This window comes from Bidens hawaiensis, unplaced genomic scaffold (genome assembly GCF_021521415.1).
Source record: "Bidens hawaiensis isolate Kalapana, Puna unplaced genomic scaffold, B.hawaiensis_p1.1 tig00010928_1, whole genome shotgun sequence".
Classification (NCBI taxonomy): Eukaryota; Viridiplantae; Streptophyta; class Magnoliopsida; order Asterales; family Asteraceae; genus Bidens; species Bidens hawaiensis.
Window position 1 is genome coordinate 726,328 of NW_027491845.1, and position 13,712 is coordinate 740,039.

Below are 13,712 nucleotides of genomic sequence, written 5' to 3' on the forward strand. Positions count from 1 at the left end.
TTTAAAGAAGGTGTTTGTGTGTCGCCTAATCTTTTTATTTATAATCTTCTTACAATAATAAATACATTCTATTGTAAGAAAAAAAAATTCTAGCTACTTATTAATCGGTAAGTTTAGAAAGAATAGCACGATGGTAAAATGTGTCTCCTCTATTCGTAAGGTAGGAGGTTATAATTTGGCTTGTATAAGAAGGTTATGTGTACTTGAGTGGAGACGCAGAGCCATCTCAGTGCCAAATCAACATATTTTTAAGCCAAGCCCGCTAGACAAGCGCCATCCAGTCGTCCGCCAAAAGTTTAATGCGGGCTAAGAGCTTGGGTGTGGGTCCTAAATCACAATCTAACCAATCAAAAAATGTTTCCCGTTTTTATATAATAAAAAAGAAAATATATTAAGAGAGAAAACAAAGTTAAAATCACTACACACCCACAAAGAAAGGTTAAGTTAAAATCTCACGGTCTACATAATAACGACGTAACACTTTAACATGCTCTTACGTTAAAACCATTACACATAATCTGAGTATAAATTATTATTAGCAGTAGATTATGATTAAATGTCATTTATAAAAAAGAACATGGTATATTACATCTTCTGCTATAAAAATGACTTTGGAAAAGTTATGAATATATGATAGCGAACCATTGATAAATAATACTAAGTTTTTAAGGAATTGAAAGCTCAAAAGCTTATAGATGTATCGTCTTTTTCAAATATCTTATCTTATTATGAGTATTGTATAAATATCTTTCTATTTGAGTTTACAGCAACGAAAACTACAGAAAGAAAGAAAGTGACATCGAAACCTAATTCCCTCACTTCCCTACTTAGCTTGTAGTAAACAAACTTGATTTGTTATTAAGGAATGCCTCAAGGATGAAATTGTAATATCAGCTATAGAAAATACCATGTATTTCTTTTTTGGTGTATTTATATGGGTCGTAAACACCATTTTCATGGTATGTTAAAAACTCTATACGGTTCGTATAGGGGCTATACGAGTCGTATAGCCCTCACATGACTAACTAATGTACGGATGACAACTTTTCCGGTCTATACGAGTCGTATAGGCTTCAAACATCTGACAATCTTCAACACAAAAGGACAAAATTTTGCATATATATGGCTCTTATAGCCTCTATACGAGACGTATAGACGCATATGGTGTTCAAATAACTTATATGGTGTGAGAATAACCTATGCCGTTTATTTACTTAATCATCTCATTCATTAAAATTAGAGGTGGCAATGAGAGTGGGTTGGGTTGGATTTGGGTGATGGGTCAAGATGGATAGGGGGTCAGGATGGATTTTAAATTAAATGGTTAAGATGGATATGGGTCAAGATGGGTAAAGCTAACCCCATATTGACCCAAGTAAAGGTTGACATACAAAGGGGTTTAAAAACCCTTCAAAAAAATATTCAAAAAAACTATTAAAAAAATAATAACTCAAAATATAATAAAAAAACGCAAAAAGTAAAATAACTAAAATGTTTTCCCCATCATCCTCGTTCATAAAAAAACAAGCAAAAAAACGTTTTGTACCAGTTCTGGTTCGAGTTTTTCAAGGGGAGGTTTTCGGTTCGGTTTTGTTTATTTTTCATTTCGGTCGGTTTCAATGATTTTGGTTTCGATTTCTTGGTTTTTTTGGTTTCAGTGTTGTTTTGTTTTAGTCAGTTTTTCCGGTTTCATTTCTTTTTTTTGTTTCGTTTCAATTAATTTGTTTTATTTTGGTCGGCTACGTTTCAGTTTTTTTGTTTCACAAACCTCCCATTGGTTTCACAAACAACAACAATCAACCAGCCTGTAGGTTAATTAGGTTCAACCCCGATCCGACAGGCCCCCTTCTCCTCCCCTCTCCTCCCATGATCTGATCAAGCGAGCGAGAGAGCGAGGAGATTGTAACTTCATCATCCTCTTCATTATTATTCTTTCTTTTCTTTATATGCATAACAATTGAAAATTATTGATCTTTGTTTGCAGAATTATTGAATTTATGCTGGCATTGTCGTTTTGAGTTTTCAAGATCAAATGTTATTTGCAGCATCGATACGTTAAGAAAGAGAAAGAGGGAAAATGGGCGGATGTACTTCAAGCCCGGCTAGAACAATAAAACCAATGAAATCACTGCGTCGCCATAGCAAAAAAATACGTAGGCCCGAAAAACTTAAGAAGAAGAAGAAGAAGAAGACCAACGATGCAGGAGACCCCCCGGTTGACACAACCGTCACCTGTAGGGAAGTGTCTTCTGATTCTGTTGAACCCGTCGATTTGCATACCAGTCAAAGTGCCGCTAATGGTACAATTTGTTTACTCCTTATTCTAACTCGGTTTGGTCAAAACATGTCGGCCCATGTTGACCCTAAACAATTTTTTTAACGTTCACACAATAATCTAACTTTCTGAATAAAATGATTAGTTTTTGTGTGTCCAACATATTTGGCCCATGTTTTTGTTAGTTTTTTAGTTTTATCGTTAAAGACATGATCATTCCCGTCTTCTTGCAGTAGACGAACCTTGGTTTGATTCCGTTAGCAGCATGGAAGATTCTGAATCTGATGATGACTTTAGTAGCGTGAATGGAGGTAACTTCTCAAACCGGTTTTTTTAAATATAAACCAATTATTATCGCGTTCTTAGAACATTTTCTTTTAAAAAATGTCATTTTGTTAATGGGTTGAAAGTCAATGGCATATTCAAAGGATTAAAAGGTCTTACTCAATTTCTTTGATTGGTTAAAGACGATGATCCAAACCGGGACGATGACGTGTCATTCTTGGACAACATAAACCGTGAAACAAGCCCTACAAACAAGTTAGGACGTAGTTACAGTAGCTATAACGGTGACAAAAACCAAGCACCGATCTGGAATCCAGACGCACCGCAACTGTTTCGTTCTGCTAGTTTCCATGATAATATAACAAACACATCAAACTCAGGCTCACAGAATTTGACAGGAAAACCCACAGTTATTAAGCTTGCGGTGAAGAAAACCGATCACAATGGAACTCGTATGTATAAAACACTATAAAAGATTTACTTATATGGTTTTGTTTCAAGAAACCATGATGAATCAAATGAAATGAAATGCAGGTGCTACAGAAAAGTTCTTTTATCGTCCACGGGCTGGATTCTTGATTCCGTGTAGTACAGATGAGAAACCTACTCCTGGATGTTGGTCTGCTATCAACCCGTCTAATTTCACACTCAGAAGCGAGAATTATTTCAAGTATTTCATCAAATTCCCTATCAATTATAAGTAACGGGTCATTTTAGAGGTGCGCAATCGGGCCTGAGCCTGAATCAGGCTTTTGGCCTAAACTGGATCAGGTTAAAACCCGGTCAAGCCCGGTCTTTTTTTAATCAAATTTCCACGTTTATAAACTCGGGTCATTTTAGAGATGCACAATCATTCCTGGGCCTGAATCAGGTTTTGGCCCAAACCTGTTCGGGTTGAAACCAGGTCGATCGGGTCAAAGAAAGTGAAACCGAGTTTTTTCATCAAGTTCCCACCTTTATAAATATCGGGTAATTTTAGAGAAGCACAACCAGTCCTGGGCCTAAATCGGGTTTTGGCCGAAACCGGTTCCGTTGAAACCAGCTCGGGCGGGTCAAAGAAAGTCAACGCCGATTTTTTCCTCAAATTCCCCACGTTCATAAACATTGGGTCAATTTAGAGATGCACAATCAGTCCTGGGCCCGAATTGGATATTTGACAAAAGCGGTTCTGGTTCCAACCAGGTTTTTGAGGGGAAAAAGATCCGATTTGCCGGTTGACCGGGGTGATTCAGGTTTGACCTGGTTCAAACCGGTTTCAGATTTCAACCCCTTCGGCTTGGGTTCAAAATCGGGTTCGGTTCCCAACCTGGGTTTTTTGTGCACCTCTAGTTCTTATAACAGACCGAGAAGGGTAGAATTGTATTTGTTTCCATGTAGCTATAACATGATCCATGGCCATAATTTGCAGAAACAAATCAAAAAAGCCGGCTCCAAGTTACTGTCCCTACACTCCATTCGGTGTGGATCTGTTTGTATGCCCGAGAAAAGTCAACCACATTGCCAAACACCTCGAGCTTCCTAAATTAAAAGGTGATGGCAAATTGCCACCTCTCCTCATTATCAATATTCAGGTTTGTTTTTACAAATTCAATACTGCTTAAATTAATATAAAGAAAGACCTAATATTATATTTGCTGCTACAGTTGCCTAGTTACAATGCTCAAATGTTCCTCAGTGACACTGACGGTGAGGGTTTAAGCCTCGTCTTATATTTCAAACTGTCAGACACGTACGAGAAAGACACGTCCGCTCAGTTTCAAGACAGCATTAAAGTAAGTAAGATGTCTGGTTACTTTAGTCTTATTTTGTTATTCATATTCTAGAATGAATGAACATGTGCAGAATTTAGTGAATGATGAGATGGAAAAAGTGAAAAGTTTCAGAAAAGAAACGATTGTAGCGTTTAGAGAGCGGTTGAAGATAATGGTGGGTGTGGTCAACCCAGATGACCTCGTGTCTAACAGCACCGAGAGAAAGCTTTTGCACGCTTACAATGAAAAACCTGTCCTTTCACGCCCTCAACATAATTTCTTTCGGGTACTTTCCATTTTAAACTCAATATTAATCAAGTAATGTAAAACGGCTATTAACTTAACAATCTCACGTATCTAAACACAGGGATCAAATTACTTTGAAGTTGACCTAGACATTCATCGGTTTAGTTACATAGCAAGAAAGGGTTTAGATGCGTTTCGTGAACGCCTTAAAGACGGGATAATGAACCTAGGCCTAACAATTCAGGTAACTTATAAACTAAATCATTTTCTACAAACAAGTACAAAAATGATTACCTGTTTTTGAATAAAACAGGCTCAAAAACCAGAAGAGTTGCCAGAGAAAGTGCTTTGCTGTTTGAGATTAAACAAGATTGACTGTGTTAATCGTGGTCAAATACCGACGTTAGTAGCAGGAGATGAAACTTAACTTCATCCTGTTGATTCCTCTTCATATATGTTCTTGGCCCCATTTGTACATCAATCCTGAGATTTATTTAAAAACAATATGATTTTTTTTGTCTCCTGAGCTTGGAATGAGAAAACAAAAGAAAAGGAACGATTTTTTTCTCTTTATGTGAACTTTTAAGCCAATGATACGGTTCGCTGTTGTAGTTTTGATGTACCCATTGACATTTTTGTTACAGGTTTTGTAAATACAGGATCATTATTCATTATCATTTAACACTGCCTGCAACTATCTTTTTCAGTTTGATTTCAAATATGGCCATGAACTGCTTGTTTATAATTGGTGAGGTGTTGACTTTTGTATGTACCTCAATCAATACTGAGATTTATGAGTTCTTGAACCTCAAAATTTTGTTTGACCGAGTCAACAGTGGGACCGAGTGTCAAAGAGAGGTTTCTTATTCATCCTGTCATATTTACAAATGCACAATCTTCAACATCATTATAAAGTAAAGTGATCAATATCCAATTTTACAACAAAACTAATTTTGACTTCTAAAGTCAACTATTTCAATCTAAGGGGAACTTACATTCAGTAAATCCTGAGAGTTATGTACTTTTGATGAATCAAAAGAACCAGATTGATTAACACTTTTCACCCTACAATTTCTAAATCCACCGCAAACAACGCTAGTAGACTCTCCATTATCTGGCATCTGTTGGACGGCTGCACGCACCGCCCCTACACCGTCACTTACGATCAAATTACCGCCACATTTCCGCCTTCTTGCCCACACAAAACCACCATTTGAAGCTGTCGCTTGAGTCGGGAGTGCACAAGCACCTTCAAATTTAGATCCTTGTGATACTTTTAAACATGAACCATCACCATTGTTTCTTCTTCCACTATTCGGGGCGTCTGTAACGCCAGCTTTACCGAAAGAAGTCTGTTCTTTGTTAGGCAGGTACTTTGGCAAGCTTGCAGGATCACACGCATACGGTTTCGTATGGAAATACTGTTTACATTTAACAGAAACTGGTTAGAACTAACATACAACAGTCAAAACTCTTAATATTGGTCAATGACATACTAGTGTACAAACATACCTCGGCTTTTAGCGCAGATGTGACGGTCCCACGCTTGCAAGGGTCTAGAGAAAGTAACGTGTGGATAAGGTCAACTGCAGTCTCCGGTAGCTGTTTACACGTTTCCCGAAGACTGCTTTCATACGCATGATGCGGTTTAAACATCGTTGCAAGTGGAAGTTTCGACTTGTTCCAGTATTCATCAGGCGGTGTTCCACATAGCGTCAATATTTTGTGCAATTGTTCCACCTGAAAACGATGTAAAATTACCCATTTACATACATATATATGTGCACGTATAGATTCCAGTTTTTATATGTTTTCACCTCAGTTCGGCCCTTGAGAATCGGTTTGCCGAAACAAAGTTCAGCAAAAACACATCCGACACTCCAAAGGTCAACTCCCGTCCCATATTTCGTGCATCCTAGAAGAAGTTCAGGAGGCCGATACCATAAAGTCACCACATGACTAGTCAATGATTCCCTGCACTCAGGTCCATGGAACTTCGCTAGACCAAAATCACCAATCTTTAATGTTCCCTCATTATTCACCAAAATATTTGCTGTTTTAATGTCACGATGTAGAACTCCAAGAGAATGACAATATTCAATACCGCTCAATAATTGTTTCATATAGCATTTAATCTGCATAAAACACAACTTCATTTAGCTGCATTTAATCTTTGTTACATTTGAATTATTCAGTACTTTTTGGTTAGTTAAATGTTACCAACCTGGGAGTCAGTGAACTTAATATCGGGGCATGATAATAGTCCAGCGAGATCATGCTCCATATAATCAAAAACAAAGTATATATTACATGATAAGGTTGATGTTATTAACCCCTCAAGTTTCATAATGTTAGGATGGTCGAGCGTACGGAGGATTGTGATTTCTCGAGCCATGAACTTCACACTATCGGGTTTCAAATTGTGAAACCGCACCTTTTTTAGTGCATAATATCTACCAGTTTTCACGTGACGCGCTTTGTACACACTACTATATGAACCTTGTCCAATCTACATAACAAAAGCAATCACATCACTATTCCTACAAATCAAGATTTTAATATTTTGAATAATAAGCAATTAAATGTTGTACCTTTTCCAATCTTTCGAAGCAATTCGATTTCAACGGCAGCCAACCATCAATGGCTTCACCAGCAACTGCACTAAGCCAAGAAGGCCATCCAGCAGCCACATGTTCTGCTTCCTTAAATCTTTCGACTTTCAAATCACCCGGATCGAAACCCGAACACCCTCCGTCGTCTCGACGATTACCATCATTCTCCAACTTCTTAATAACAGGTCCATCATTATAATCAAGATTCTTGAAATACCTAACCACATGCTTGGAATTAACACAGCCCATGATGTAAAAAATCAAACCCAGTTGAGAAAAGGCCTAAATAGAGAAAACCCTAATAATTTTAAAAACTTGAAATTGGGGTGTGATTGTTGCGAGACATGCGGAGAGTAAATGAAATTGAATAAAAGGAAAGTGAAAGAATGTGAGAGTGATGTTTGTGGGGCCAATTTGATGATCGTCATCATCATCTCTAATTTGGTGTGGTCTGCAACAGAAACTAGGGTTTTAAAAAGATGGGGCAGAGTGAGAAATTGGGGACTCACCAACCGCTTAATTGCCTCAACGAACAGAATAATAATAATCATCATCATCATTAGTGTGGTCCAATCTTGTTTATTGGTGACCGAATTAATCATTTTGTTTGTTATTTGAATGTTTGTAATTCATTGTAGTTTATACTATTATTATTATTATTATCACGGAGTGATTTCTTGAATGTAGGGTGACTGACTCAAGAAATAACATTTGGTGAGGACGTATTCCAATATTATTATCCACTAATAATTACGTTCTTCAATCTTCATCCCAATCAACATAAAATAAAATTGTCCTCTCTATACTCTAAACTCTAATTAAGGTTTGCATTATGCTATTGCTAGTATGATGCTCCTAAAATGATAATAATTATTAATTTCAATAAATAAGCTCACTTTTAAAGTTGGTTTAGTGGGATCGTATTAAAAAAAACGTAAACGGTAAGTGAACAATGTTACATATGAGAGCGTTTGTCTTTGGGAAAGATGAAATCCAAATATAACGTTGCATTATGCTTATTTGTATCAACTTTTACGTGTAAACATGGGAGGTTCTGAGGAAGTGCGAGCCGCACCCTCGACAGGGGCACAAACTTTTTTTATACATATTACATATTTATGTTTTTTTGTGTTAAAAATTAGGTTATTTGCAATGGTTTATGAGATAATTAGATGCTAATAATGGTTTCTGCTTATAATAAATCGGTCGATAAAAACTTTATCCATGTACATCAGTGAATAAAAAATTTTTATTAAGGCCTACGGGCCTTTTTATTTTAGCTCGGTCGAGGTATTTAAATTCTCGGAGACGGACCTGCATATAAACTTTATACAACAGTACAAAAACTGAGTTTTGTGTCATTGTGTACAAGCCACCAAATCATGTACAAGTCATCAAAGCTGCCAAAGGTTTCGTCTTTTCAAAAGTTTTTTTTGGCGTTCCCCTCGTAATCTATAAAATATGATGTCTTATAATATTTCGACTTTGGCGTTTGCGACATGATTATTTTTATCAATGTTTCATCGTGATTTTTTTTCCGCGAGGTGAATACTAATATACAAATCATCGATACCAAACCTTACAAAATTAACAACACCATTGCAGCATGTCAGATTACCGAACCAATTGCGACTGAACAATGTCAAAATGAGTTGTATTTAAATAGAGACATAGAGTGTTTTTTGCATCGTAGGCTACAACAAGTGTTGGTACCCCACCAGTGTCATGACTCATGACGAACAAATTGATTCTGAACGGACAACAATGGTACTGATTAGGGATGAGCTCGGGATGGTAATGGTACCGATCTCGAAAATTCAAAATATTTGGTAACGGGTACCGAAAACTTAAAACTTGGTATCGGTACTGAAAATGCTCATCCCTAGTATCGATATTGAACTATCGGCGATGTAAATCACGTGTCAAGATATCAAAACTTTATTTTATGGGTTGATATGCATACCATAACGAATCAAACCAATACCTACCGGACAACCGTTGCAACGCGCCGGGAATCCCACTACTAAAATTGTTGGCGATAGCTCCTAACAAGATGGGTAAACCCTAACAGATACTCTTTTTTGTTTCCTTCTTTTTTACATGAAATATATTCGATCTCCTTCTGGGGGTGCAATGAGATGGGTATGACTTATAAAATGGTTCAAAATTGTGTTTCATACCCAATGCAATACAGAATAATACCTGTCGACTAATTATCTGACAGGTAACTGTCGTACCTACGGATATGAAGTTTACTCGTAGGTATGTTAAAGTTAAACATTAGGATTTACAAATGAACTTTTACCATTCTAAGTTTTATATAACTGGATTACAAGGAACATGAAAATTATAAACCTAACATTTAGTGGATTTTTTATAACAAAAAAAATGTAAACCAATATGGTTTAGGTAAAATGGACAAATGGTTGTCCATCTTTCAGGTAACCGGGTTAAGCATCACCTAATGCCTTACAAAAGAATTGAAGACTAATTCTATACCCGAATACCCGTCCAGAATTTTTTAGATTTAAAGTTTGCCCTATGGTACGTGTGCCATGCATGATGCATCCTTATGCCATTGACCAAGCCCAATTACGGAATTACCCAAAGCGAATTATTTGTATATATATTCTATTTATTTGGCAGTAACTTGGGTTTCAGCCTGACACCAACATGGGCTCTTTCAATCCTAATATGGGTCACGTATTGAATCAAAGACAAGTCAGCCTCCTGTTAAGGCTTCCACACGGTTTAAATGTTACTAGGTTGGGGCAGATCCGTCTCCGAGAATTTAAACTTCGGCCGAGCCAAAATAAAAAAGTCCGTAGGCCTTAACGAAAAATTTTTATTCGCTAGCATACATGGATAAAACTTGTATCAACCGATTTATTATAAACATAAACCATTCTGAGCATGTAATTATCTCATAAACCATTGCAAATAACCTTACTTTTAACACCAAAAATACAAATATATGCAATATGTATAAAAAAGTACCGTGCCCCCAAAACTTATGTGCCCCGCCGATGGTACGGCTCGCACACCCTCCGAGCCTCCCATGTGAAGTGTACAACAAAAGCTAATTAAGACTGCTTTCACGTAAACATACATGACCCATGTTAGCAAAATAATATCTATAGTCTATACCATACAACATTCCAAAAGTTGCCCTTCAAAGAACATACCAAGAGCTACAATTACAGCACATCATCTCCTCAATATAACTTCAAAAGACATCTTTCACATCATCACATTGATCAAAACAACATTAATTTACACGGTTATTGCCTCTTCGTTCATCTGTAACAGAACCGGTCTTTCATTGTTTCCTAAACTGGCATCTTTGCGCTGTGATGGTTTACTGTTAATGTATCCTCGATGCTTAGATACTGGAATATCATGATTATGCTTCCCTTCATACGTCGTTACCACAGATTTCGGGTCCAATGGAGCCCTTTCTACATGCTTTCTCACATTGCATCCTGCAAATGTGCACTTATAATAACTCCTGCACATGTCGTCAAAACTTCAGATAACCAAATTGATCCATTTTGTATTTTCAAATAAAGATCCCAATAATATAATCATAAACACTACCTTGGATTAGTATTCCCCTCACCACTTTCTGCCCGTATTTGCGCCACTTGAACCCATCATCCAAAAGATCAACTTCACTTCTTGTCTGGACAACAATTTTCGTTTCTGAGACCACATTTTTAGACACGGGCCCGACTTCCATATTCCTTCAATTCAAGTGCAAAAATGTCAAAATTAACATAAATATACATATTTACATAAACAATATATTCAATATACCTTCTTTTTGGATTAGGTTCATCATCCGGTTCATCAACTTTCACTAACTCATTAAACCCTTGATCAGTTACTGATTACATCCCTGATCAAGTATCACCAACTGGTTAAACCCTTGATCAGCTACCGGTTTATCCACCACACGCGTTTCTGGCTGATAATTATTCGGTTTATTCACATCACCACCGTCTCTGGCTCGCTTGCCAGGCTGAGGCGCTCATGATTATGCTGCCCCTTGTACACAATATCAGTTACATGGCCATCAAGCGACTGCCCGACCTTCTTCTTAACCGGGCAGTTAACATGTGAGCATTTATAATAGCTTCGTGGATGCTCGCTTGCCTTGACCTGTTTTTGACCGTACTTGCGCCAATTGTAGCCGTCATTAGTATCCGTATACACAGAAACCATTTGTTGAGATTCTGTAACGTGGGACAGATCATCCGGTGACCCGGTTTGGGAATCTTCAAGATCCGATTTTTCATTGACGGCGTTGACCATCTGCTGTTGCTGTTCAGAAGGCTGATATTCCGGTTGAATAATATTATTGGAGTAGGATTGAGATTGAGATAATGCAGCTGCAGCAGCAGCAGCAGCTTGAGATGTGACGTGAGCTAAAGCATGCTGGTGAGACATCCCAAATGGACTCTGTGAGAAAACATGGTCAAACATAAGTCAAAATTGAAGTTGAAAATTAGTTAACTTGACTTCAAAAGTCAAAGGTTACCATTTTCTTGAAAAAATTGTCAAACAAAATAGTCATATAAATACAAAAATGATAACAAGAATGAATGAAAGAATGAATAAAACAAATGCAAAATATGATACCTGAAGAGGTGATAAAAAGGCAGGTGAGTTGAGGAAGGCAGAAGGGCTAAAAACAGGTGGGAACATGAACCCAGATGGGGATTGAGCGATTACCAGATCCTTGGGTCGGTTTAGCTTGAAGCCGCCAGAGTCGGGTTGTTTGGGGTGGTCGAAGGGTGGGATTTGAGAAGCAGGGGAAGCCATGGCTCCGGCGAGAAGCTGGGAGAAAGAGCTGGAATCATCGGCGTCTGGGTAATAATAATAATAATCGGTGAAGAAATTGGAAGAAAGGAGGGTGAGTGGTCCGGGGCTGAATGAGGAGGGTTGTATTTGTGGTGGTGGAAGTGAAATCATCGGTGGAATTTGTCGTTGTAGTGGTGGTGGTGGTGAAGTGCCGTCGTCTATCTCCGCCATGAGTACTGTACTGTTGGAATGGATATTTTGTTAATGACGGTGGTACTGGTAGCAGCCGCCACCTACAGTTTCTCTCTCTATAAAACACGCGGTTTCTGTGTATAAATTTGAGTGAGAGATTCCAATTTTATAACAACTGACGGAAATGATTTGCTGGATTTGATTGTCAGCTAGTTACTATATTACTTATCCACTTGTTACAATATACGAATATTGTAGACAACAACTCCGTATCATACCCGTATTTACTTAATTACCGGTATAGAATACAAAAATTCAGTAAATAACTTGGTACTAATAGTCTAATACTAGTACTGAAATAAAAATGTTTGTTTCAATACTAATACACGTTACAATTTATTCATCCCTAGTATACAAATAACGGTTTAAAGAAGGTGTTTGTGTGTCGCCTAATCTTTTTTATTTATAATCTTCTTACAATAATAAATACATTCTATTGTAAGAAAAAAAAATTCTAGCTACTTATTAATCGGTAAGTTTAGAAAGAATAGCACGATGGTAAAATGTGTCTCCTCTATTCGTAAGGTAGGAGGTTAAAATTTGGCTTGTATAAGAAGGTTATGTGTACTTGAGTGGAGACGCAGAGCCATCTCAGTGCCAAATCAACATATTTTTAAGCCAAGCCCGCTAGACAAGCGCCATCCAGTCGTCCGCCAAAAGTTTAATGCGGGCTAAGAGCTTGGGTGTGGGTCCTAAATCACAATCTAACCAATCAAAAAATGTTTCCCGTTTTTATATAATAAAAAAGAAAATATATTAAGAGAGAAAACAAAGTTAAAATCACTACACACCCACAAAGAAAGGTTAAGTTAAAATCTCACGGTCTACATAATAACGACGTAACACTTTAACATGCTCTTACGTTAAAACCATTACACATAATCTGAGTATAAATTATTATTAGCAGTAGATTATGATTAAATGTCATTTATAAAAAAGAACATGGTATATTACATCTTCTGCTATAAAAATGACTTTGGAAAAGTTATGAATATATGATAGCGAACCATTGATAAATAATACTAAGTTTTTAAGGAATTGAAAGCTCAAAAGCTTATAGATGTATCGTCTTTTTCAAATATCTTATCTTATTATGAGTATTGTATAAATATCTTTCTATTTGAGTTTACAGCAACGAAAACTACAGAAAGAAAGAAAGTGACATCGAAACCTAATTCCCTCACTTCCCTACTTAGCTTGTAGTAAACAAACTTGATTTGTTATTAAGGAATGCCTCAAGGATGAAATTGTAATATCAGCTATAGAAAATACCATGTATTTCTTTTTTGGTGTATTTATATGGGTCGTAAACACCATTTTCATGGTATGTTAAAAACTCTATACGGTTCGTATAGGGGCTATACGAGTCGTATAGCCCTCACATGACTAACTAATGTACGGATGACAACTTTTCCGGTCTATACGAGTCGTATAGGCTTCAAACATCTGACAATCTTCAACACAAAAGGACAAAATTTTGCATATATA

The 13,712-nt window shown here is 37.0% G+C and overlaps 3 protein-coding genes, 1 long non-coding RNA gene and 1 pseudogene across 5 annotated transcripts; 2 read left to right on the forward strand and 3 right to left on the reverse strand.

Annotated features, from left to right (window-relative positions):
• Positions 1-2,077: 2,077 nt before the first annotated feature.
• Positions 2,078-3,754, forward strand: LOC143536799 (uncharacterized). Its single transcript, XM_077030713.1, has 4 exons — positions 2,078-2,300; positions 2,509-2,586; positions 2,743-3,012; positions 3,095-3,754. Exons 1-4 carry the CDS (start codon positions 2,078-2,080, stop codon positions 3,262-3,264), a joined length of 741 nt encoding a protein of 246 aa, XP_076886828.1. The 3' UTR covers positions 3,265-3,754.
• A 79-nt stretch (positions 3,755-3,833) lies between these two features.
• On the forward strand, positions 3,834-4,689 carry LOC143536816 (uncharacterized). Its single transcript, XM_077030730.1, has 3 exons — positions 3,834-4,131; positions 4,204-4,332; positions 4,403-4,689. Exons 1-3 carry the CDS (start codon positions 3,952-3,954, stop codon positions 4,631-4,633), a joined length of 540 nt encoding a protein of 179 aa, XP_076886845.1. The 5' UTR covers positions 3,834-3,951; the 3' UTR covers positions 4,634-4,689.
• A 314-nt stretch (positions 4,690-5,003) lies between these two features.
• On the reverse strand, positions 5,004-6,020 carry LOC143536817 (uncharacterized). Its single transcript, XR_013135940.1, has 3 exons — positions 5,553-6,020; positions 5,331-5,429; positions 5,004-5,040 (listed from the first exon to the last, which is right to left on the reverse strand). It is a non-coding gene; the product is annotated as an uncharacterized LOC143536817 (long non-coding RNA).
• A 2-nt stretch (positions 6,021-6,022) lies between these two features.
• On the reverse strand, positions 6,023-7,662 carry LOC143536800 (cyclin-dependent kinase C-2 C-like). The gene is made up of 5 exons (XM_077030714.1): positions 7,149-7,662; positions 6,782-7,066; positions 6,375-6,692; positions 6,070-6,297; positions 6,023-6,028 (listed from the first exon to the last, which is right to left on the reverse strand). The coding sequence occupies exons 1-5, from the start codon at positions 7,416-7,418 to the stop codon at positions 6,023-6,025; spliced, it is 1,107 nt and encodes a 368-aa protein (XP_076886829.1). The 5' UTR covers positions 7,419-7,662.
• Positions 7,663-10,442: 2,780 nt separating this feature from the next.
• On the reverse strand, positions 10,443-12,215 carry LOC143536815 (putative WRKY transcription factor 4; annotated as a pseudogene). The gene is made up of 4 exons (XR_013135939.1): positions 11,811-12,215; positions 10,986-11,630; positions 10,767-10,912; positions 10,443-10,677 (listed from the first exon to the last, which is right to left on the reverse strand). The product of XR_013135939.1 is annotated as a putative WRKY transcription factor 4 (transcript).
• Between the last annotated feature and the right edge of the window lie 1,497 nt (positions 12,216-13,712).

Excerpts from the sequence above, each read along its gene's own strand:
- LOC143536816 (XM_077030730.1), top strand. The coding sequence starts at position 3,952 with ATGGCCATAATTTGCAGAAACAAATCAAAAAAGCCGGCTCCAAGTTAC. Across the intron at positions 4,132-4,203 it reads TCCTCATTATCAATATTCAG|TTGCCTAGTTACAATGCTCA; the intron begins GTTTGTTTTTAC and ends TTGCTGCTACAG. Across the intron at positions 4,333-4,402 it reads AGTTTCAAGACAGCATTAAA|AATTTAGTGAATGATGAGAT; the intron begins GTAAGTAAGATG and ends GAACATGTGCAG.
- LOC143536800 (XM_077030714.1), bottom strand. The coding sequence starts at position 7,418 with ATGGGCTGTGTTAATTCCAAGCATGTGGTTAGGTATTTCAAGAATCTT. Across the intron at positions 7,067-7,148 it reads GCTTCGAAAGATTGGAAAAG|ATTGGACAAGGTTCATATAG; the intron begins GTACAACATTTA and ends TTTGTTATGTAG. Across the intron at positions 6,298-6,374 it reads TTCTCAAGGGCCGAACTGAG|GTGGAACAATTGCACAAAAT; the intron begins GTGAAAACATAT and ends CATCGTTTTCAG.
- LOC143536799 (XM_077030713.1), top strand. The coding sequence starts at position 2,078 with ATGGGCGGATGTACTTCAAGCCCGGCTAGAACAATAAAACCAATGAAA. Across the intron at positions 2,301-2,508 it reads CAGTCAAAGTGCCGCTAATG|TAGACGAACCTTGGTTTGAT; the intron begins GTACAATTTGTT and ends GTCTTCTTGCAG. Across the intron at positions 2,587-2,742 it reads CTTTAGTAGCGTGAATGGAG|ACGATGATCCAAACCGGGAC; the intron begins GTAACTTCTCAA and ends GATTGGTTAAAG.